General features: G+C 42.3%; 2 protein-coding genes across 6 annotated transcripts in view; one reads left to right on the forward strand and one right to left on the reverse strand.

The window, feature by feature from the left end:
* Nucleotides 1-10,861: 10,861 nt before the first annotated feature.
* ANKRD49 (ankyrin repeat domain 49) lies at nt 10,862-15,888 on the reverse strand. The gene is made up of 3 exons (XM_084781316.1): nt 15,760-15,888; nt 13,568-13,921; nt 10,862-12,638 (listed from the first exon to the last, which is right to left on the reverse strand). The coding sequence occupies exons 2-3, from the start codon at nt 13,823-13,825 to the stop codon at nt 12,177-12,179; spliced, it is 720 nt and encodes a 239-aa protein (XP_084637442.1). The 5' UTR covers nt 13,826-13,921; nt 15,760-15,888; the 3' UTR covers nt 10,862-12,176.
* Nucleotides 15,883-25,236, forward strand: part of MRE11 (MRE11 homolog, double strand break repair nuclease) — a 45,748-nt gene continuing 36,394 nt past the window's right edge. Inside the window, exons 1-6 of one of the 5 annotated variants that reach the window (XM_084781306.1) lie at nt 15,883-15,944; nt 16,650-16,763; nt 18,114-18,246; nt 21,767-21,927; nt 23,236-23,323; nt 24,756-24,897. In XM_084781306.1, coding sequence (XP_084637432.1) covers nt 16,744-16,763; nt 18,114-18,246; nt 21,767-21,927; nt 23,236-23,323; nt 24,756-24,897 — 544 coding nt within the window. In that variant the 5' untranslated portion in view covers nt 15,883-15,944; nt 16,650-16,743. Of the gene's footprint in view, nt 16,109-16,649; nt 16,764-18,113; nt 18,247-21,766; nt 21,928-23,235; nt 23,324-24,755; nt 24,898-25,236 lie in introns of all 5 variants that reach the window. The other 4 variants (XM_084781303.1, XM_084781307.1, XM_084781305.1 and 1 more) reach the window with 4 other exon arrangements.

Consider the following 25,236-nt stretch of genomic DNA (forward strand, 5'->3'; position numbering starts at 1 on the left):
AGAATAGTCCAGAAACTGACCAAACCATGCATGTGCAGCAGATATCATACAAAGGGGTGTGTGTGTGCGTGTTCAGGTGGGGTGGGGGAGGGTGACAGAGAGAAGGAACTTTTGAGTGGTGGCACTAGGTAAATTGCATATTCATCTGGAAAAGAGCGGGACGTTGACTCCTGGTGTGCGGTCAGCACACATAGCAGATTAAGACGGACCGTAGTCCTAAGGGTGAGGCACCAAGGCGTCTAGGTGATGACTATGGCACATGGTCATGACCCAGGAGTTGGGAACGATTTCCTATGCAAGCAACCAAAGACATTAACCGTAAGAAAATGAGAAATTAGTGAACATAGAACTTGAGAGTCTCCTGACTAAAGTCAGCTATTAAGAGTGTGGGGAGTTAAGTCGCCAACTGGGAAAACAGAAAAATAGGCAAATGGACACATGACAAAAGAGGAGATCCCAGTAGGTGAGGAACGCATGAAACGTTGTTCCAAAGCATTACTCATCAGGCTGAGCAACGGCTTATGCAAGGAGCTGTTACTGCCCGCACACTGGAGTGACTGCTAAAGCAAGAAACACTGAAGAGTTTGGGCATCCGCAACAAGGAGGGCACATAGCAACCAGGCTTTCCTCCCCTGCTGTTAGGGTCACCCGAGCTGGCCATAGGTAGGTTTATGTCCAGCTGGAGCAACTCGGTGAGAGCTTGTCAAAAACAATAGTGTGTGACCAGTTTAAGAGCTGGTGGTGTTTAGTTGGTAAAGAGGAGTGTAGGCATTTCACAGCCCTAATCTGAGACACGTCCTGAGCTGTGGAGCAGGTCCACCAAAACAGGCCTTAGAATGTTCCCAACAACAGCATTAGACGGCCACAGTGAAGAATAGTAAACTCCTCCTTTATGCAGACATGTAGGAGAATTTCATAGATGTGACATTACAGAGTAAATTATTCCACGGTGTAGCAGAGATTAAGTAATGATGATGACGTCACAAGTGGCTAGCTTTAAAGAAATACCGGGGCTGTTCAGGGCCTCCCTCCAGCTGTATTCTGAACCTTGATCTGAGGGTAGCTACACAGTTTGTTCATTTTGTATATTTCATCACGGTTTCTAAATTTTATTGTCTGTAGGGTATATCTCTACAAATTAACAAGCATGTTTTAGTTAGGAAACAAAAGTTTGTCTGAAAGTTGAATAATAACAAACAATGTGGTTTATTTGATCCATTAATAAGGAGTCACAGAATTTTTGTTTCCTCTTTTCTCCAACACCAAAAACTTGGAGGTTATTTAATTTTTGGTTTTTAGGTAGCTTATTTTCTTCTCTTTTCTATCACTTTGCCTTTGTTTGTTTGTTTGTTTTTTGTTTTTTGAGACAGGGGTTCTCTGTGTGCCTTTGCTGTCCTAGACTTCCTTTGTAGACCAGGCTGGCCTCAAACTCACAGCAATTCGCCTGCCTCTGCCTCTCGAGTGCTGGGATTAAAGACCTATCACCACGCCTGGCCTATCACTTTGCCTTTTAAATTTTCCAATCACTATACATGTGTGACACTTTAAATTCTTTTGTGTATAAATTATTGGTAAAATGTATAAGATATATTATTTTAGCTGTTTATATTTTTTATTCTAGAACAACTAAAACATGAGCAATAAAAACAGGGTAGTTGGTTCATTCTCTTTGTAGTTAAATGAAAAAGATAAAAATGTCCACCAGGTGGAGGCAAAACCAAACACCTAATCTAATAACACACACAGATGTATACACACACACACACACACACACACACACACACGCACACGCACACACACATGCACACACAATTGTACACACATGCACACACAGATGTCCACACATGTGCACACACTGTGTACACACACACTGTGTATACATACACTGTGTATGCACACAGATGTACACACACACACACATGTACACATGTGTGTGTACTCAGTGTGAAAACATGAAGTCTTTAGCAAAAGAAGCCAAAGGCTATTATATTATCAAAGTTAATGTATTAAATCAGATGATTTAATAGTATTTTAGTGAAAATCTAGGTGGATATGTTTAACATTGTATGTTTAATTCTTTAGATTTAGGACAAGTTTCAAGAGCCCTCATCTATTTGTTAGGTTTAGGTAATGAGTAAGTGATGGGGCATTTTGTGCTGTTATGCATCCTCAGAGAAGTAGGTTCTGTACTCCCTTCAGCATCTCATCTCAAGTCCGACAGCCCTAAATTATTTTCGAAGCCAACCAGTCTTTCCTCTATAGTAAGTGGCCATCGTTTCAAATTCATAGAATGTTTCCAAGTGTGTTAAATTTAGGGGCAGTTGGCTTTATTTCTTTGTCTGTCAGATAATGGAGAAGCTGCCCCTTACAAGGGCTTGTTTGCTTGGGATTTTAAACACCAATGAATTGGTAAAAATACACTTTTTTTTTGATAATTTGCAATATCCCAAAAGGTCCGCAAGAAAATATACTTCCTAAAATTTGGGTAAGGGATCATCATGTGCTGGAGGTGGTGGCGCATGCGTTTAATCCCAGCACTCTGGAGGCAGAGGCAGGTGGATTGCTGTGAGTTTGAGGCTAGCCTGGTCTACAAAGGGAGTCCAGAAAAGCCAAGGCTACACAGAGAAACCCTGTCTCAAAAAACAAAACAACAACAAAAAAAGAGGTTATCATGTGTCCCTTGCATGCTATAGAAGAGAGAGAGAGAGAGAGGGGGGGGGGGGAGGGGGAGAGAGGGGGAGAGGGAGGGAGGGAGGAATAAAATAAAATTAGTTATCCTTGGATATCTACCTTCAAAAATCATCCTCTCGGAAGCTGGGTGTGGTGACCCATACCTGTAATCCCAGCACTCTATAGACTAAAGCAGGAGACCATGAAGTCAAGTCAACCTGGGCTATAAGCAGAGTTTGTTTCACAGAACCACTAAATGTGGGCTGGAGAGATGGCTTAGGGTTTAAGAACACTGACTGCTCTTCCAGAGAGCCTCCTGAGTTCAATTCCCAGCAACCACATGGTGCCTCACAACCCTCTATAATGTGATAATGTGATCTGATGCTCTCTTCTGGCATGCAGGTGTATGTGCAGGCAGAGCACTATATACATAATAAATAAATAAATAAATAGAAATCCATGTAATTGCATGTGCTTTCTGTGTAAGAACAACATTCTGCTCAAAGGATGGTGGGAGCAAATGATTTCTGAAAGTCATACCTGTCAAAATATCACCGTAACACATAGGTAGACAATTCCAACCAGCCTTGAGATGACTTGTCCAGCCGTTCTGCAACCTGACCATCGTCCATGTCACTAGACAAACCTAGGATTTGTCTTTCTGCCTATCAATGAGTTGTTTCTCCCTTCTAGAAAAAAAAATTAATTTCAAGGAAAAAAAAAGGGTCAACTTGTTATCTCTCTCTGGATTATCTCAGCTTTCCTCCACTGACTGCTACCACCCACTAACAGCCCGCTGCCCCACACTGCTGTTCCATAGCTAACCCTGGAACCAGGCAGTGCTCGTCACCAGCTCCTTTTCATGGCAGGAACTTTTGCTTCTTTGTGTTTTAATGACACAAGGTGCAATTTGCTCCTCGTTGTGTGAGTGCACTTACGTGAGGTTGTTAAACAAGTAAACTCTCTGGTGTGGAGGAGAATGAATTTTCCAGGGTGGGGCATAGAAGGAAGTGGGAAAGAGGTGGTCGCTGGGCACAACGCCTCTGTTATGAAAATGCCTACGTTCCAGATGTTTTCTGGGTGGCACTATGCCTGTGGCTACGCTGTTCTCTGCACTTACAGCTTAAAGAGGGCAAGACCTTATGAGAAACGTTCTTCTGACAACAACAACAACAACAAAAGGGAAGGTTTTTACATAGAAGAAAAATAGCACAGAATTTTATATCAAAGGGGAGATCAAATTAACATATTTGTGGCCTACTTAAATGTACATTTCCTATGTGGATATGTAGCACACATATTTAAAGTCTAGGTGTAAATTATTACATTTAAAAACAGTGGCTGGGAGAGATGGTGGCTCAGGCATTAAGAATGCATACAGCTCTTACAGTTGACCCGAATTCTGTTTCCAGCACCAACATCACTCAGCAAGGCACAACTGCCCTTAATTAAGGGGATCTAAAATATTCTTTTGGCCTGTGTGGTCATGTACACTCACATGCACATAACTCTCTTGCACACACACGTACAATTAAAAAAATAAAAATAAATCTTAAAATATATCTACTAAACGCCAGGCGTGGTGGCGCATGCCTTTAATCCCAGCACTCGGGAGGCAGAGGCAGGCGGATTGCTGTGAGTTCGAGGCCAGCCTGGTCTACAAAGTGAGTCCAGGATAGCCAAGGCTACACAGAGAAATCCTGTCTTGAAAAACCAAAAAAAAAAAAAAATATATATGTGTATATATATATATGTGTGTATATATATATATATATGTGTATATATATATGTGTGTGTATATATATATATATATATTAAACCTTTAAAAACAAGTGCAGTTTCTCCCAATATTTTCTATGTCCTCAGCCTTCCACAAGATGATATGAGTGCTCGCTTTGGCAGCACATGTACTAAAATTGGAATGATATGCAATTGGAATATATATAATAAAATTGGCCCCTGCGCACACACAAAGTCGTGAAATGTTCCATATATATATATTTTTTTTACCTCCAATATTTTGAAAATGCTACTGCAGGCTGTTTAGGATAAGTAGGTTAGACAAGTTAATTGTCAACTGAACATGGCCATTTCAGTTACTAGTCTATTTATATCACAAGGATATACATCCTAGATGTAACAGATAGGTATGATTCTATAGACAGATAAGGTAAAAGAGTTAGATAAAGTCTTCAAAAGCCTCAGAGTCCCACAGAATATGGTACTTAGAGATGTTTATATTGTTTTAATGATTCTTTGACAACAAGACAGGTTAACTCCTGGCAACACCCAGCCTACCTCAAAGATGGTGATGAGCATCAGTGAACCTCCTTATGGAGATGGCTTCAAGTGTGGCAAACCAGCCACTGGGAAAAATGTCCTCGTTTCGACCACTGACAGAATTCTGCCTAAAACTGGGCAAGCTTGGATGCAGGCAGAGTTGACAGCCAAACTCTGCCAAGATGGGAAGCATGTCCTCAATAGCTCCTGCCTCACAAATGTGTCTGTCAGATATACTGGGCCAGAAGGCTGAAGATGATGCTCCAATGTTTTAGAGAGTTATGGGTGACTCCAAGCAGCAAACTGTCTCTGTCATGTTTTTTTTTTTTTCTAATTTGGAAGCTGCTAACCTGAACTTCCTCTTTACTCAGGTAATTAATTTTACTTCTTCTCAAGTCTCTGATGGGGTTGAAGACCAAATAGTTTAGTTTCACAGTTAAGCTTGGTTGTTTAGGGGTTAAGATTTTTTAGGTCTAGATAGATGTTTTAAGTTGATAGAGATGAGATATGATAGATACTGGATTATGTTCAGAATTTTAGACTCAACAAGATAAGAAAATGTTTTCTTCAAGGTTGCCAAATACAAACAGCCAAAACACTATTATTGTAACATGAATATAATTCCTGGTTGTTCTGTGGTTTTACTTGCTGTGTGTAGTTTATTTTATTTATGTGTAATAATATAAATGTATATGTGAAAAAGGAAAAAAGATGATATGAAAGGAAGTGGATCCTGTTTTGTGCTCTGGCAGACTAACTAGCAATACATAGTTATTGCTGGCTAATATTCTCCCTTTCTTTTTTGAAAAGAGAAGCCTGTGTAAAATTCATTGCAACTTTATTCAGTGATACAATAAAATTTACATTTCTAGTGGTGCAAACTACTGGAAATCAGGATGTGACTATGATGTCCATTGAATGATAAAAATTAGATTTTTCTAATTGGGAGTAGGGAATGTTTTCTTCCAACCAACACCTACTGTTGGGCAGGTCTGTTTTTCTTTTTTTAAACTTTATGTATTGTATATGAGTGCGTTATCTGTCAAAGAAAGCATCAGATCACATTATGGATGGTTGTGAGTCACCATGTGGTTGCTGGGAATTGAACTCAGGACATTTGGAAGAGCAGGCAGCGCTCTTTACCACTGAGCCGTCTCCCCAGCCTCAGCTCTCTTTTTCTAGCAGTATGCTTTAGCTCAGTATTTGAATGTATTTAACTGAGTCCATCAATGAAATATAAAAATCTAAAGTGAAATCAATGATTATCTAATTTTTAAAATACATGATAATTGTACTCATCTCATTTCTGTTGCCATGACAAAATGTCTTGACAAAAAGCAACTTAGTTTTAGCCTTGGCTGTCCTGGACTCACAGAGATCTGCCTGGCTCTGTCTCCGAGTGCTGGAATTACAGGTGTGTGCCACTGTGCCTGGCTGAAATGTCTCATTTTTAAGTTTAAGTTATATATGTGCCCATGTGACCTTGTTGTGTGTGCATGTGACCTTGTCCACGAAGTCTAATTTGGATATCTTTTATTTTTTAAGACTTATTTATTATTATGTATACAGTGATCTGTCTGCTTGTACACCTGCAGGCCAGAAGAGGCATCAGCTCAAATTATAGATGGTTGTGAGCTGGGAATTGAACTCAGGACCTCTGGAAGAGCAATCAGTGCTCTTAACCTCTAAGCCATCTCTCCAGCTCCCCCCTCCCGTGCCCCAGTTTGGATTTCTTTCTCTGTCATGCTTTGCCCTATTTTTTGAGGCAGAGTCTCTCACTTAACCTGAAAATAGCCTTTCCTGCTAGACTGGCTGTAGTGAGCTCCAGAGATCCTGCTGGCTCTGCTTAGGTGTGGGATTACACGTGTGCATCCCCATGCCACCACACCTGGCTTTGTCATGTGGATACTTCAGATCCAAACTCAGCTCTTCCTGCTTGCACAGGTTGCACTTTGCCCTCTGAACCATCTCCCCAGACCCTCATTTCTTTCATTACCAGAACTTGCCCATGTTAGGGTGGCTTTGTGTGAAAATAGAGCTCAAAAACATCACTTTTCTTGCCTCAGTTTTTTTGAGACAGGGCTTCTCTGTGTAACCTTGGCTGTTCTGGACTCACTTTGTAGGCCAGGCTGGCCTCGAACTCACAGCGATCCACTCTGCCTCCCGAGTGCTGGGATTAAAGGCGTGTGCCACCACTGCCCAGCTGCTCAAAGCACCTCAAAGGGCCTGCAACCTTCCTGAACCTTCCTGGGAACTGCAGCATCCCCAGTCTCAGCTACAGTGCTTCTCATTGGGAGGAAATGCTGAACACATTGTGCTTACAAAGGTGGAAAAGCAAGACAAATGAGGTGGCAACTTGCTTCCGGCCTGGGAGAGCTATTTTCTCCATCAAGCCAGTTTTGGAGCCCACAAGTCTTGCTGCGGAGAGATGCGTAGGAGGATGTCATTAGATCCACAATGAGAACGACGAAATGAGCCTGAGTGTCGAATGGATAAAACGATGAGCCAGAAATGAATGCCTTTGTGGATCTTTCTTCTCTCTAGATTGCTCAGTATTAACAAGAATCCATCTTGCAAACGAGGTAACTAATTCTGGAGGCTTCAGGAAGATGCACACAGAATGAACCATACTGCTTCACGACCTCTCCAGTCTTTGTACTTACTTCATCATTGTTGTTGTCATCGTCATCATCATCATTACTTATTCCTTAAATTTTCTTGTTTTGCTTAGTCTTTAATTTTCCTTAATTTTTCTGTTGAAGAAACTTTGGTACATGGTTGGAGCCTTTCAAGCTACGGTAGGCATTTGGTTTTCCTTTCACTCCAGTTAGTTAAACCAATTGAGAGACGCTCTATGCTGCTAATTTTACTGGAATTGATTATGTGTGAGAGAGAAAAAACAAAAAACAAAAAACAAACAAACAAAAACAACAGCAGGAAAAAAGGAGAGCTGGTTCAGTCTTCAAGGATGCAAATGCCTAGGGTGGGAAAAGCATGTCTTCCAGAAGAACTGGAGAAAACACCACCACGTGATAATGAATAAGTTACTTTAGATTACATCGCATGTATTCCTTGCAGCGTTTCAATGGGAGATAGCATACTGGCAGCTAAAGACCTGAGCTTATTTGTCTGAAGTCACACATAAATAGCAATCAGGACTTAAACTCAGGTTTGTCTAACTTTGCTTACTGCTCCATTTACACAGCCTGAAAAGCCTGGAGGGCAGTGGTTCTCAACCTTCCTAATGTTTCCACCCTTTAACACAGCTCCTCATGTTGTGGGGACCCCCAACCATTATTTTGCTGCTAATATATAACTGTAATGTTGCTACTGTTGCTACGTAGGCTCTCTGATGTGACCTCTGTGGGGGTCATGACGCACAGGTTGAGAGGCACTGCTTTAGGGAGTATGTCAGGCGCCTACACCTGTCTGTTCATTCTGTGCAGTAGCCAGCACCTCAGTATGGCTGACTGGAACTTGAAATGTGGCTAGTGTGAATCCAGATGTGCTGTCAAACACTATACTTCAAAAATGTACTATGAAGAGCAATATATTTCAAATTTAAAATAATAGTTATTCATTTATGTGTGCCTGCTATGTGCATGTGTGGGAGGGTAGTGGATAGCTTGTGGGAATTAATTTTCTCATGGCACCATATTTGTCCCAGGAATCAAACTTACGTTCTCAGGCGTGGTGGCAAGCCCCTAATCGACTGAGCCATCTCTCCAGCCCTCCACTTTTAAATATGCACCTCATGTTCAAATGAGCATTTTTAAATGTATTGATATATATGATATATATATATATGTATTCTTTTAAATTAATGTCATATTGGTTTATTGTTGCTGTTAGGGAAATTATCATAAAACTACTTATGTGGCTTATGTTTCTATGCAAATAGTGTTGACTAATTCTACTTAAGTTCTCAGAAGTAAAATTTTGAGGTTTTTAAGGAAAGTTTCCGGAATTAAAACCATCAGTTGTCTACACTGGATCCTTTCTGTTTTCTGGGCTTCACAGAGCTCAAGTTGATTTAGAGAAAGTGCTCCATCTTAGACGTGCATCTAGGAATCCTGCAGGATCACGCCATCCCCTAGCTAGAGGAAAAGCACTACAGGTGGGTTGGGGAGTCATATTACAGAAGAGCCAGCTCCATAGTCCCCAGAGCCACTTCAGCTGGGTGAAGATGACCTGTAATAATCTACCTGTAAGTCTGTCGATCATCCATCTGAGTGTGTGTGTGATGATAGTCGATCTGAGAGTTGATTTTGATAGGAGACCTAAGTCTCTGGCGGCCTCTGGGCCTCTTCTGGTCCGATTTTTACCATGGAATGTTATTATTTCTATAACATAGAAATAATGCTCTCGGGTCTCTAGAATAAAGATTCCACAAATCACATGACTGTGACAGGCCGTGGGCCAGAAGGCTCCCTGGAGAAATGCGTCAGACTTTAGTTTTACTAGGGGCCTACGGATCTCATTGAGAATAATAAGTTACTTCTTCCTCAAGCATGTAAATCAAAACTAAGTCTTTAGTTATGAAAGACTTCAAAACTTCTTTGGAATAGTCCCCAAAATTAAAGAAAACTTTGCTTATAAACTGAGCGACTTAATCTGAACAAGCAGGAAAGTAGAGGTATGCTAACAACCCTAAGCAAGGGCCTTTTGCAGACAGGAGTCTCATAAATGTTAGAATGGAAGGAAGCAACAAGGCAAAATGGACTTCTGAGCAAATGGAATTCTATATGCTCATCGTTCTCTGGAGTAGTCAGGTCAGCTCCCTATTAGGAACAAGGAACGTGTAGATGTAGGACCAGTTCATCATCCTTGCCTAGACAGCCAATTTGGGTTACATGGAATCATATCTTAAAAAGCCAAAATTAAACATTTTAAGTATAGAGGTAACATAAAGGCAGGGACACAGCCACAAACAGAACAGAGCCAAATGCTCCTTGTCTGTCAGGTAGCTATGGAGCCTTGCTCAGCAGTCTCCTGAGACGTGTGCAGTCATTTCTATTACTCTCTCTCGGACTCCCACTTCCTGCCAAAGCCCCTCTATTAGATATACGTAGGAAGAGAGGCACACAAAGCCGCAGATCATTTGCAGGTATCCTATTTCTGAGGCTGCCATGCAATCCAATTCATTTAGTTTTCAAGAGATAAACCAATATTGTTCTGATAAAAACCGTCACATACATTTCTTTCTTTAGGTTTTTCAAGACAGGGTTTCTCTGTGTAGCCTTGGCTGTCCTGGACTCACTTTGTAGTCTAGGCTGGCCTTGGACTCACAGCAATCCACCTGCCTCTGCCTCCCGAGTGTTGGAATTAAAGGCGTGTGACACTACGCCCAGCGTCACACACATTTCGAGAGAATTGTTTTACCTATGTGGGTTGTGTCTGCATGTCTGTGCATCACATGGCACACGCAATGCCTATGGAAACCAGAACAGGGCTTGGAATCCTCTGGTGAGCCTCCATGTGTGCTGGAAACTGAATACGGGTTCTCTAGAACAGCTGGTGATGCTCTACCCTTTAGCTCCATATACATTCGATTAAACAACTGCTATTTAATGTAAGGTAGCCGAATTATATGGGCTGGCCCAAAAGGCAAAACTAGGTAGACCAATTAAAAACACTGAAAAGAACAACTGTTTTAGTTCCTTTTTTCTCTTGCTGTGACCAAACTTTTTTGTTGTTGTTGTTGTTTTTGTTTTTCCAGATAGGGTTTCTCTGTGTAGCATTGGCTGTTCTTGGAGACAGTGATCTGTTTGCCTCTACCTCCCTGGGTGCTGGGATTAAAAGTATGCATCACCAAGTCCGGCTTGACCAAACACTTAAATGGACAAACAACAAAATAAATCACCTTAAGGACCAAAGTTGTACGCAGTGAGGAAGCAGAGACAGACGCTGGTTCTTAGCTTGATTTCTCCTTTTTATTTAATCTGGGATTTGGGTCCATGTGATGGTGCCACTCACATCTGGATATGGACCCTTTCTTCAGTTAGACTTCTAGAAACTCCCTTCGACATGCTAGAGGCGTATCTCCTTGGTGATGCTAAGTTGACAGGATAAGCACTCAGGTCCTTTCCCTAGGACTCAGATTCTTGTGCTGAGAAGACCCCTAGGAAACACAGAGGGGCTAGGGAGTCCATCAAAAGCTACATAGCAGGCACCAAGAGGATAAAAGTTAATGGAGTTTGAACAAATGTGCCATAGATTAAGGGAGGTTATATGCAAGTTGTTTTTTGCACTGCCAAAACGTATACTCTATTTGTATTTACACTCTGTCACTAGCCATACTATGGGTTTTGTTTTGTAAGAAGCCTGAGCCACTTGGTGCCCTGGTCCCATATGACAATCATTCCTCACTGTTAGAATTCCTTGTCCCTTTCCTTCTGTCATGGCTTGTACAAAACGAGGGCCATGGGGGCAGGGGCAGACATTTCCTGAGACTCAGGAGTCTAAAGTAGTGCCCAGTCCAGCATGGGGAGACGGTGAGCCCTTGTGAGGGCAGTTTTAATCTTCTGGACCAAGGTACAGTTTTGTGCATGTCTGAGTGGAGACACTGACTGGCCATAGCAATAAGGATCACAGGGTTGACCAGGGTGAGGTAGGACTGCCCACAGGATCATGAGCGTGGTGGGGGAGGCAGTGTAAAATGTTCAAGGATTAAACATCTCCCTAACTGCTTTCCTCACAGTGGTCTACATCATAAAACACAAAACATTTAAACGTTCCATGATTTTTTTAAACTTACAAAGATGTAAGTCGCTAATTTGTTAGTGTTTCTTGTTTAGAATGAAAGCAACTGGAGATGCAGAGAAGAGAGCTGAACTGCACCAGTATGTTGAAGATGAAAATTTGGAGTTAGCTTATAAAAATACAAGTCAATATGCTAAACACTGAACAAAGACCCAGGGTATGGGATATTTAAAAATACTTTTCTCTTGGATCAGCACCAAAAAATATCCTTAGTTTCTGTATTACCCGTGTCCACTTAAAATTACTTCTGATAAAAATCACAAACTGCAGGAATCACCACAACGCATCCAATACCTCTCAAATACATTTTGACATCAAGGTTGGGCAGGTCACTTGGAAGAAAACTGTGATGCAGACAACAGAATTTCTGTAGTGAGGCATCTGTTTTCTGTATATGGGAATATTTTACATCTCATACATGGGAGGCACTGGTACTTTGAAGTGTAAGAAAATTACTAGAGTCATTAAGACGGAGGTGAAGAGTTTGTACAGCCTTCCACAATTTCAAAGAGGTAGTGGTAGACACTTGTCCTCCTGGCAATGTCGGAAGCCGTTTCTTGTGATTTGTTCTTCAGGCCTGGCTTGATGTAGCGATTCATCAGGAGGAGCTCCAGGGTGTCTCTGCTGTCTCTGTTCCCAGCGGCAAGGTGCAGAGGGGTCAAGAGGCCTTTGGTTTGGGCGTTGATGTCTGCATCGTGCTGAAGTAAGAAGGAGGCCACCCTGGTGTTGTTCCACTTGCAGGCGCTGTGCAGTGGTGTCCAGCCGTCCACAGTCACTGCGTGAACGTCTGCCCCCTGAGCCACCAGCTCACGAACAACATCTAAATGTCCACTGTAGGCTGCTCGGTGGAGCGGGGTGTACTCGTCCTCATCCCTAGTGTTCACCTCAGCGGCCTTCTCAGAAAGCAGCCTCTGCACTGTAGCAAGCTAAGGGAAAAAGAGAGAACTTAAAACTGTTTTTGGGGTGGGGGGAGGTAACTGATTAATGCTGAACAAGTTACACTCATTACACTCAGGTGCAACTCAAGAATCCGATTCTCTGACCATCACATACACTATCTCCTCAACCTACAAGATGCCTAGATGCCCTAGATGAACAAAAGGGTTAATCTGTATGTTTCACCTGTGAAGCAAGCCTAAGTTTCCAATGACATTTTATCAGTATACATGGTATACTAACCAAAAAATAAAAATGAAACTTCTATCAACAGTAGAACAAAGTGATGCCAAAGCAATCTAAAGACTAAAGAACTCATTTCTGCCTAGAGACATGTCATGTTGCTGGGCATCATGTTCAAGTCTGGGTTTGGGCTATGGACCCGACAGAATACATTGTACTCTGGGATTGAAAAGCTAATATAAAGTATAAAACTTTTTCAGTTTTCAGTTTACTAACAGAGACATGGGAGAACTTAGAAAAAATAAGAACAAATGGTTAAGTGGGAAGAACTGCTTTTGGGTACTGCTTTTGGATGACTCTAGGAAAGTCTGCTTTGCCTTTCTTGTAGGATTCTGTGAGGAATAAATAAGTGCTGTAAGACACTTAGTAGAGTTAGCATCTAAGTGAATTTCTGTCTTACCTATCTTTAGTGATACTTATCTAGAGAACAATCCTTAGTGATTTAATTAGAGGGTTGTTTATAATTACCCCCAGACACCTAGAGCCAGTTTATGTACACTTTAATAATGTACACTATTTCATTTGACATACTTATATATATTAAGCTGCCATTTTTAAAGATAAGAAATTAAAGGGTCAGAAATGGTGGAATATGCCCAAAGAGCCTCAGGGGCAGGTCTTTGGGCTCCAAACCAAATAAATGCTTTTCCAACTATGTAATTGTTTTGTTTTTTACCCGATTTTTTTCAGCAGCCCAAAGAAGCAACTTGCTTGGATCTTTTTCCATTTTTTTTTCTTGCAATTGATACCACTCTTCGTTTTTTTCCTCTTGCTCCTCCTCATCATCAGAATTGCCTACCCAGAGACTCTGAGTACCAGTGGGAATCAGGTGTCCGTGGGTTTCCAATAATTCAAGCTGATTAAACTGTTCAGAAAAGTCCAATGAGTTTTCTGGGTCTGGATTTTCATTATCCTTTACTTTTTCTTTTTCCATTTTTACTACTATTCTAAATATGAAGCATTTCAAGAACTAGGGGACAATCTTTCAAGAGACGAATTATGTCTGCATTGTTGTTTGATTCGTTCCAATCTGAAAACACAAACACAACAACTGTTAGTACAGCAGTAACTAGGCTTCATCAGTAGCATGGATACCAACCTTACAAATATGCCAGATAAGCCGGGCATGGTGGCACACGCCTTTAATCCCAGCAGAGGCAGGCAGATGATGTGATAGCCAGGATAGCCAGGTCTACTTGAAAAAACCAACCAACCAACAAAGCAACCAAAAAAACCAAACCAAACCAACCAAAACCCCAAAGATGCCAGATAAATTCTACATCATAAAGTCTTTGGTGTTTTCTCCTAATACCCATTAAATTTACTAAATACCAGACCAGAGATTTCTGCTATGTATGTATGATCAATTGTCTTATCTTTTGATCTATTACACTAGTTAAGACTGATTAAGTTAGACTACTAAGACTAGTTAAGTCCAGTTAGTGAGTACCCAGGAGGGCCATAATTCACTCAGTCCCATAACATTCAGTTTCCTGTGGGCAGAGATAAGGACTCTGCTAGACTGACATCAGCTTAAAGAGTTACCCAGCATATAAACCTTATTTAAAGAAAATGAGCCAGGTTTGGTGGTGCATGCCTTTAATCCCAGCACTTGGGAGGCAGAGCCGGCAGATCACTGTGAGTTGCAGGCCAGCCTGGTCTACAAGGTAAGTCCAGGACAGGCACAGCTAACACAGAGAAACCTTGTCTCAACCCCCCACCCCCACCCCCCAAAAAGAAACCAAGAAGCTACTTTGAAAACTATCCATCTAACTCTATTTGTTCAACTTGGCAGTCTTTTGCTATTTTCAAATGTTACCACTTCCATTCTCTGTTGATCCCATCAGATTCTAACCTTTATTATTTCAGGTGCTTTGTCTTACACTGCTCTGTTGTTAACCTTTTAAGTATTTAAGTCAGACTTAAATACACTTGTATGTAAGCTGCATCACCAACTATTTGTATCATTAAATTTGAGACTTATTTACTTTTGCTGTGAATGATGACCTCTAAGAGGAAGTCAGGTAGTTATACATACATACTCCTCATAGTTTTGCTCAACTTAATGTCACACGTTTAACATTCTGTTGTCCTATTAAGCTTCATCACTAGTGACAAGAGCACCATAATCAGGACCAGTAACAACTGAGGGCCTATAACTGCATTGAAAAATGTAAAACTTCACTAAGCGGTGTGTATAGTCTTGGCCAGATTGTCATTAAAAAAAAAAAAAAGCTATCAGACTGCTCTTTTCAATTTTTCCTTTCATCTCAAACTATTTTTTTAAACGCTTAACAGATGTCAATAACCAAAATATCACAGCACAGATCTCAACCCCCTTCCCATACGTGAAAACTCTTTCATATTAATTCTGAATTTATCGTTCCAGGTGTAAGATACATATAAACAAATGTATTTCCTTGGCTCAGGGTATAAAACTTGACGCATAATATGGAGGAATAGGGTGTGTTTCCTAACTTAAAGGGAACACTCCATTTTGAGAGAGATGCGAACTGTTCCAATTTTTATCTCAGGGAGGTGGAGGCCCACACCCCATGTCAGAGGACTGAGCTGAGGTTCTGACAGATTAAGATGCAGTACTTCAGAACTTTCTAGGGTCCTGAGGCGTCTGATCCAGTTCAAAGTTCTAACTTATTTTTACTACACTCTCTTCAAGGTTTTCTCAGCACACAAAGCAAGGCAGATGTGGTGAGCCGGGGATTCTGGGCGATTGTCAAGGGAAGCGGGGAGAAAGGCCTTCGGGCTAGCAGGTGAGCCCTTCCGAATCCTAAAGCGAAGAAGTAGCCACCTACGCCGTGGCCTGTCACCCACAGTCGCCCGCCCCGCCGCTCCGGACACGCGCCTCACCTTTCACAGAAAGAGCCTCCGAGAGCACCGTTTCCGGGTTCGCCCCTTCGCTGTCCAGGATTGGCTTCTGCGAAGGGAAGGAGCCATGCTGTGGCCAATGAGAATCGAGGACACCTTTGTGGCGCCGATGTCATCAATGGATTCTCGCGAGACGGAAGGATGCCACTCTGCCGCGCCTAATTCAGGTTTCTGTTTGCGGTGTCGTTCTTGTTCTGGGTTCTCCCGCCCCTCCTTTTCCCGAGATGGAGATGGCCCGCGGTCTTGCTGAAGGCCTCTGACGAGTCCAGGTTGGGGTAACTTAGGCCTTGTTCCAGTCTTGCGGCGTGCAGGTGCTAGGCGGAAGCCCCGAGTGCGTGGGGCCGTCGGGGAAGAAGGGCCGGGTGGGCTGGGAGGGATGCGGGCTCTGCGTTCCGGATCGGAGTGCGGCGGGTAGAGGGTTGTCGGTAGTGGCAGCGTTGCCTAAGCAGAGTGACCTCTGCCACCTTAGATCTGAGAGGTGTCCCACGTAGACCACGTGTTTGGTTATTTATTCTAGCTTTAAATGTGGGCTGCCGCATAAAAGCCCAGTTAGTGTTAACTGAATGGGGTGGCCCTCTATTCCAAAGCCCTGTGTGGTGCGGCTTAAATTTATGCACGTTAAAGAGTTACATTTGATCCTTTCTGTCAAGGAGGTTACCACACACCAATCTCAAGGAGAAAATATGGGAGTGGTCGTGATAGTGCAATTAGGGCCTCACTTAAGAGTGTGACTATCTATTCTTAGGTCATGAAACAATTATAGTAAAGGCTGAAAATAAAAACGAGACCTATCTTAAGAGTTGCTAGTCCTAATTCAAGAAGTCTACCCCGCAACCTTTGTAAAATGTGTATTTTTTTTTTTTTTTTTTTAGAATTTGGAATCGGGTGGCTTTCCTGACACACCTGAACACTGAGCCCCAGGGTACTCAGAGAGGAACCTGGTCCCAGAGGAGCTCTACCATAAAGATGAGCCCCACAGAACCGCTGTAAGCCTGACTTATTAACTGTGATGACCTTAGGAGAAAACCACACTTCATCAAAAGGCAACAACAAAACCTAATAGTGGAAAGAGTATCACCCAAACCGTGTCTGGCATGCTTAAAAAACGCATGCTGTATGCTTATTAGCAAAAAGCTAATGTGGAGGAATAGAAGGGTGTGTCGCAATAACTTATTATATGGCGGTGTGGGGACGCTCATGCTCGCTCTTAGGCCTTGTCTTAAAGTGCTGTGTCCATAAATAGTCTTTTAGAGCAAGTTGTGCTGATTGATTTGAACGAAATGGAAATAAACAAAAGGACGGTGGACGTTAAGGGGGGAGGGGGAGCAATCCCCCAACGTGGATGGAGTCTTGTTTCAAGTTCTTGATCAAAACCATCTGGGCCGTGTTAAGAAGGTCAGCAACCCTCTGGGCTCACCTTGTGCTGCTTTCATTTGTTTAAGTCGAATGATAATGCTCCTTTCTGGTTAACTCTGAGGTCTAAATGAGAGTATTCGTGTGAAAATACATACTCTGGAAGGGTGTGGCTGAGAAGTTTGTGCAACAGCCACGACTTCATGCATACAGCTGTTGAAGTTTCTGAGTTGTGGAGTTATATACAAAATTGAATTCGTTATAGTTTAGTGAAATAGCCTGATTTTTTTTAAAAAAAAAATGCCCTTTAGTCTTTTTTCTGCTGCTAGTTGTGTGGTAAATGAATTGCCTTCTCTCTGTATGGCCGCCTTATTTTTCAGAGATAGTGACTATGCCTGCCCCTTTCCCTGCGGGGGACTGAGATATCTTAAAGATCTAAATGTAATGCTAAGTTTAACTGAGGGTTAATAACTGTTAAGCTGCTCGTTCACCTGAAAGTACCTTTATCAAAACAATTCTGTTTTGTTATTTGGCCAAATTTATTGTTGAAAAACTGTGTAAAGAGCAGAGACAGGCAGATGTTTTCAGAGTTCCAAATGTTAGATAAAATCTGCTCTTCCACGTAAAGGAAGACTTGCACACGACTTTCCTGGAAAAGTGTACAGTCAGATAACAAGGAAGCAAACGAAGCCTTTTGGATTTCTGTGGAGAGATGTGAGTGTGTAAAACTGCTTATAACAAGGCTGTGAATTTCAGTGCAGACAGGGAACCCTTACGTCTCTCACATTGCTCTGTATTGGATTTGTGATTGGAAAGCTATGCTGTGTAAGATCTGTTGAGTATTGCAATCTTTCATGCCAGGTCTGAGGCTAGACAAATGATTTTACTTTATATTTGCTATTGTTTATTTTGTCTTTAGGTCTCCATTTGCTTGAATATCCTTGTAATGAATTGCATTGAATTTTGTCTTCTTTTTTATTCAGTGACGATGAGGACACATTTAAAATCCTGGTCGCCACCGATATTCATCTCGGATTTATGGAGAAAGATGCAGTTAGAGGAAATGATACATTTGTAACATTTGATGAAATTTTAAGACTTGCCCTGGAAAATGAAGTGAGTTTTGGTTACATTTGTGTGTGCTCTAATGTACCTCCTTGGGTAACAGGCTCTTTTCCATTAAGTTACAGTTATTCATATAACCTCATACACTCACATTTTCTGGCTAAATGCAATATACTAAAAGCCTGGTTACAATTTTAGGTGCTCTGTGTTCACAATTAGAGAGGAAACTGCTTTGACAAATAACCTTCAAATTTAGAAACACAGGGTATTTAACGATGCGCCAACCTGTTGTGACTTCTACCTGAAATAAAAAGATGCCAGTTAGTTTTTTAAAAACCATATAGGTAGTTGGGCATGGTGGCGCATGCCTTTAATCCCAGCAATCGAGAGGCAGAGGCAGGTGGATTGCTGTGAGTTCCAGTCCAGCCTGGTCTACAAAGTGCGTCCAGGACAGCCAAGGCTAACACAGAGAAACTCTATCTCGAAAAACCAAACCTAAAACAAAACAAAACCAACAACAACGAACAAACAAACATACAAACACATACCAAAAAAACCATATAGGTAACCAGAATGTGCGACAAAAGTTTACAGACGCTCAAGTACAAGGTCATTAGTGGCAAGGCCCATAGAAGCACGATTCCCTGGGCCTTTGGAAGTAGAGGAGATTGGTGTTTAGATGAGACTAGTTCAGGAGGTGACGTTTAATGTGTGTTGGAGGAGAAACAGCCTGTCATGCTGGGTGACAGATTGTACACTCACTGTGAAGCCGAAAGGAAGGTGTAAAGTATAAGGCAACATGGCCGCTGTTAGGTGACTGATTTGGTATCCTGTGGACATGTATATGCTAAGGGAGGGCTGAGAATGCAGCTCAGTTGGTAGACTGCTTGTGTACCAATCACAACGCCCTGGGGAGGCTGGAAGTTCAAGGTCATCCTCAATTCCCATAGTGACTTTGAGGCCAGCTTGACCTACATGTTTGAGACCCCATTTATTTTTACTTTTATTTTTTGGAATGGCTAGACCTGAAAGGGTTTGAGTTGTATTAGTGCACTGTACTCGCCAGACTCGGTGTGTGCTCAGCGCAGGAGACAGTCCTCTAGCAGCCTGCTGTTGAGTGCAGCAGGAATTGGAGACCACAGTCATGCTTTTCAAACTGGTGCTGCTGGGATGGAAAAGAGAAAGTGAAGATGAGAGAAGTTACAAAGAGACGCTATGCACACGGTCATTTTCAGGATGTGGGAAGGTGTTCAACTCTGACTTAACACCAAGACAGAGTTGGGGATTGTGGTGGGGTGTGTAGCCCTCCAGCCTCTGTGTCAGACCTCCAGTGCCCTTACACTGTCTTGGCCAGGCCGGTAACAGTACTGTCTAGCTTCTGCCTGGCTTGTCCTGCTCTGTTGTAGCTCTAGTGGGGCCTTTCTACTTCACACGTCTCGCCTTTCTGTGTATTCAGCATCACAGCCAAAACAAACTGTTGACACAGTTGCTGACAGCAGGTCCTGTCAGTGTGCTGAAACTCAGCTCAGCAGCCTTGCTTTGACTCTAGATTCGAACTCACATACCAGACTGTGCCATGACCTTGGTCTGGCCTGGCCTCTGGCTCTGCCTGGGCCACACCAGTGGCTTCTTCTCTGAGATCTTACACCTAACTCTTCTGATTATCACCTGGCTTTGAGCAGGGTGACGTCTCACTTCACATTTCATTTTTCAGGGGGTGGGATAGGGAGTTTATTGAGGTGGATTCATAGCCTACGCTGCCTTCAAACTCATAATGTAGCTATGGACAAAATAGAAATTCTGGGCTTCTTAAAGGCACCTGTCACCATGCACAGCCATATTTACCTTTTTCTGAAGAGATTCTTTTCCCCTTATACCTCTGGGTACTCTGTGACATTCTGCAGCTTTTCTTTCATGGCTCGTGTATTAAGTTGTTTATTGATTATCTGTGTTCCCCTGTGGGAAAATGCTACAACAGTGAAGTCTTTCGGCTGCTTAGCAATGTATTCTTGATGCCCAAGAAACCCTAACTCTGTACCAGGTACCCACGTAAGAATTGTTGGTCTTGGCATCTATATCAGTAATCTTTGCAATCTTTAGATCTTTGCTCTAAAATTCCCATGGTCTCTAAGCAGACTGTGACCCCCCCAGCCCCCCACTCCCCCACCCCCCCCAGAATGGTGTTACTGCTGTGAGATAAGAATGAAAGAATGGTGCTGGGCAGTTGGGGGCTCACACCTGTAATCCCAGCACTTGGGAGGCAGAAACAGGCAGATCTCTGTCTGTTCAAAGTTCTCAGAGGGAGTTCCAGGACAGCCAGGGCTATATACAGAGAAACCCTGTCTTAGCCCCTCACCCTCCTCACCCCCTCCCAAAAAAAAAAAAGAAAAAAAAAAGAAAGTGGTGTCCCCGCTGTGAAATAGTGAACTGCTTGCTTTGGCTTTTGTAAACCACTTATTGTTGTGGGAAAGGGGACAAAGCAGTGCTCTCTATCTCTGTGAGAAACAGTGAAAGGGAGTAAAGCGATTTCCCCACACAGCTGCAGGTTCCACAGAAGCAAGCTGGTTGTAACGCCTACCTTTAGATATCCTTCCTCTAGCCCTCTAGGGCTTAACTTGCCCCTGATTCGGTTCTAAGGCTGTTATCCTTCTGCTAGCAGTTCAAAGTTCATTTGATTTTAATCTAAATGTGGCTTAAGGCTTTGGTCCTTCCCAGCAGACTTAAGCTCTGTAACCTGCGCCTTGAGAAGGCTGTAGGAAGCTGTGGGGAAGCGTAGGAGTTTGTTGAGTGTGCTGGTTTTATGTTCTTTCAAGCTGGGCTCTTTCCCCTGAGGAGAGAAACTTAAAGCCACAGGAAGCCTGTTTCCCTTCCACAGAACTCTGAGCATGCTCTCTTCTAACTCTTTGGGTCTGAGAGCCCCTCTCCCTCAGAGCCTGGCAGTTACTGCTTTGTCCAGTCCTACCTCTTGTTTCCCTTCTCTGCACACCCCACACTGAATCTCCCAAGTGCCTATTATATTTGTCCTTCAGCGGTTTTTATTTACTATTTATTTTTAAAATCTAAATTCTTGACTTTTCAGGTCTCTTGTATATGGACCCTTGCCATCCAACTATTCTTGTTTTATTCCTTTGTTCCTTGATTTTTTTTCCCCCTCTTGAGAAAAGGTTTCTCTCTCTAGCCCTGGCTGTCCTGGAACTCACTCTGTAGACCAGGCTGGCCTTGAACTCAGAGATCTGCCTACACATGCTGCACATTGATATGTGAGCACATGTGTTTATGTGTGTATGTGGAGGCTGGAAGATGAACCTGGGGTGCAGCCGTAGACAGCTATGTTTCTGTGTCGTCTGAATAATTAAAGACCAATAGGCCACTCCTTCATGCTGTGATTGAACCACAGCCGGGGGTGTCATGCATGCTGATCCAGTGGTCTCACTCTGTTGCTGACTCTGGTCTCAAAGTAGAAGGCTTAAGTGATCACATGAGGCTGTGAAATCTTTTCTCTATCTTATCTATACTTTAGGCAATTTTTACCGTAAGCTTACTAACTCTAACACTGTTTTCTGTTGATTAGGTAGATTTTATTTTGTTAGGCGGTGATCTTTTCCATGAAAACAAGCCCTCGAGGAAAACCCTGCACAGTTGCTTGGAGTTGCTTAGAAAGTACTGCATGGGTGACCGCCCTGTGCAATTTGAGATCATCAGTGACCAGTCAGTCAACTTTGGTTTTAGTAAGTAAGTACACTTATGTTTGAGGGACGGTTGTCTTGGGTATGATTGCTGTATAATATATACATCTGTGTTGTTGCTGACAAAATACTCTGACAATGCAACTTTAAGAGGTTTACAGTTCCAAGTGAGAGTCCATCATTTGGGAAAACAAGCTAGTTTCATCCACAGTCAAGAATACAAAGATAGTGAAAACATGCATGCCTACGGCTCAGCACACTTTCTCTGGTCTCCTGCAATCTAGGACTAAAACTTAGGGGATGTTGCTGCTCACAGTGGGCTGTGGCTTCCCCTTTCAGTTATTGTAAACAAGGCCATTTCCCACAGATGTGCTCACGGGCCAGTAGACACTCCTCCTCTGAGACTCTTCCAAGGAGATTCTATATTACGTCATCTTGATAAAGCCAGTACCTTATCTACCAGCTCGATTGCCTTCATTCTAGGCAGTTTTCCCAGTAAATGGAGTTCGTTGAGTTTTTTGTGTATCATTTCATTAATTTGTATTTCTGCGCTAATGTTGGCATTAAGTTTATTCTTGGATCTCTCATCCTCTTTGGTGCCTTCTGTTTATTTGTTTTTTTTTTCTATTTTAAAACTTTGTTTTTTTACAAATCTTTTTTGACATGATTTGTTCAGGTTACTTATATAGTCCAGCTACTAAGCCACTTTTTTAGGCAGGTGTATTTTCCCTAATCAGTTGCCTTTAGCTTATGGTTTGTTGTTATTGCCAGATACAGTTTTAGTTTAGTCAAATGTAGTATTCTGTTTCTTTAGGATTGTTGCTCTTGGTCTTATATTACTATGCAAGGTCTCTCCCCTCGGCAGAGAGCCATACTGTTCTAACATATGTAAGAAGGAAAAAAATGTGTTCTTTTTTACATGTATAGATGAAATTTGGCAATATATAATAGAAATTGCTCCCCTACCGTCAGAAGAGGCCCGATGGCTGGGGAAGGAATGGGCAGGACATGCACATGGGTGGGTGGTGGAGCTGGTGATGCTTGGATTCCTACATGCATAGATTGTGTTCTCCCCTCCCCTGAACTATAAGAAGAAGCCTTAAACAAGGAGTTAAATTTTTCAGTGGCCTGTAATTGATAACTTGCCAGTTATCAGTTGTGATTTGTTTTTGTATCATTCATATGCCTTAAGATACTTTCAACCTTTTAAAAGTAACTGAGTTTATTTCCAGCACTGAGCTGGGGCTGTCCACAGATGGGGATTTGTAGTTGCCTAGTGTTCCTCTCTTGGAGAGGAAGTTTTGGGGAAACAGCTTTTACCCCTTACAAAACTGTCCCTCTGTTTTCTTTTAAGGTTTCCATGGGTGAACTACCAGGATGGTAATCTCAACATTTCCATTCCAGTGTTCAGTATCCACGGCAACCATGACGATCCCACAGGGGTAATTACAAATTTTACTGCAATCTTAAAAATTGAGCCACGAGTTCAAGTTAATTTATTATCATTTATGATGCTTTTATATTTCTTTTTTTTTTTTAAACTATAGAGTAAGAGTTGTTGTACAAGACAGCTGTGCTGTTTCTTTATCTTCATGATACTGAGTGTGGAAACCAGAGCCTGAAATGTGCCAGGCGACCACTCTGCCATCCTCAGCTCTCTCTTTACACTTTATTCTGAGACAAGTGTCCTTGAGCCTGTGACCCTGCCTCTGCCTGTAAATACCTGGAGTTGCAGGGCCTGCTAGAGTCTTGCCTTTGTGTCTTTCAAATTCTGCTGAGAGTGAGTTGCTAGGAGCAGGAGCCCACATAGAGCTCCTAGATTCTCACCGTAAAAACTGATTTTTTTTTTTTTTAGTATATTAAATCTGGATTTAATTATTTTATTCCCTATTTGATATGGAAGTAAGACTGGCAGTCCTAATATAAAGTGCCTTTGTGTCTTCTGTCACTTCAGCCGTTAGTTTAGTTTATAGTCATGTGTACAACCCCCCCACCCCCCAAGAAAAAACAAAAACAACTTTTTAAAAAAAATTTACTTTCCAGCCTCTTTTTTGTTTGTTTGTATCTTCTTGAGATAGGGTTTCTCTGTATAGCCTTGGCTGTCCAGGACTTGCTTTGTAGACCAGGCTGGCCTTGAACTCAGCAGTCTTGTTTCTGTCTCCCTGAGCACTGGGATTAAAAGCCATGCCCGGCTTAAGTTTTGTTTTATTTTGTTTTTTTTGGTTTTTCAAGACAGGGTTTCTCTGTGTAGCCTTGGCTGTCCTGGACTCACTTTGTAGACCAGGCTGGCCTGGAACTCAGAGTGATCCACCTGCCTCTGCCTCCCCAGTGCTGGGAATACAGGTGTGCGCCACCACATCTCAGTTTTTTGTTTTGTTTTTGTTTTTTTAATAAGAGGCTAACTTCATATTACAAGGCACTTACTTCGCAGCTGATTTTGCCCGGGCTTCCTGTTAGTGATGAGAACTGGCTTTGTGCTCTCAGCTGTGCAGCTGGTTTGTAGCTGGAAGAAGGCAGCTGCGCTTCAACACTGGGATTTGGTTTTGAGAAGACACTGTCACAGTCTGTTTTTGTAAATACAAGTTGAATATTCTTAATCCAAAAATTAAACCAAAAGTGCTATAAAATCTCAAAGGTGAGACTCAGAAGCTTCTGCTTTTAGATCATTTTAGTTTTGGGTTTTCACCTTGAGGTTCTCACCTGGTAAGTTCTGCACAGACATTCTAAAGCCAAGAAAACCCAAAAATCTCAAAACACTTTGACCCCCAGTTTTGTGAGTAAGGCCCACGTAGCTTGTGGTCTGCAGGAGCATGATGCTCATCCAGGCCATGCACTTTGATGGATGCACTCACGTTCTTTGAAACTCTCCCACAGGCGGACGCCCTCTGTGCCTTGGATATTTTAAGCGCTGCTGGGTTTGTCAATCACTTTGGACGGTCAATGTCTGTGGAGAAGATTGACATTAGTCCGGTTCTGCTGCAGAAGGGAAGCACAAAGCTCGCTCTGTACGGCTTAGGTGGGTGATGACGTAGTCAGATGGGATGCCGTTGTCCATGGCGGTGCAGGATTGTGTGAGCGCTTGGCAGCTATATTCTTTGAGGTAGTGTGGACCCAAGGGGCTTCCAGAGGGGGAAACGTTGGACAGATTTGATTATTTCTTACTCATATCTGTAAAGGATGGTGGAATGTTCTGGCAAAAATGTTGTTAGTATTTCTAAGGACCAATAGCTTTTTGTATTCAGTGGTAGTTTTGGTGGAAGCAACAAACAAACACAACCTTGCCTCAGTTTCTATTATTTAGACTTTTGTGTAGCGTCTGTGAGAGGTCAGAGCATCCCATCCAGTACAGTGCAAC

The sequence above is a fragment of the Acomys minous genome (genome assembly GCF_964271855.1).
Source record: "Acomys minous genome assembly, chromosome: 5".
Taxonomy (NCBI): domain Eukaryota; kingdom Metazoa; phylum Chordata; class Mammalia; order Rodentia; family Muridae; genus Acomys; species Acomys minous.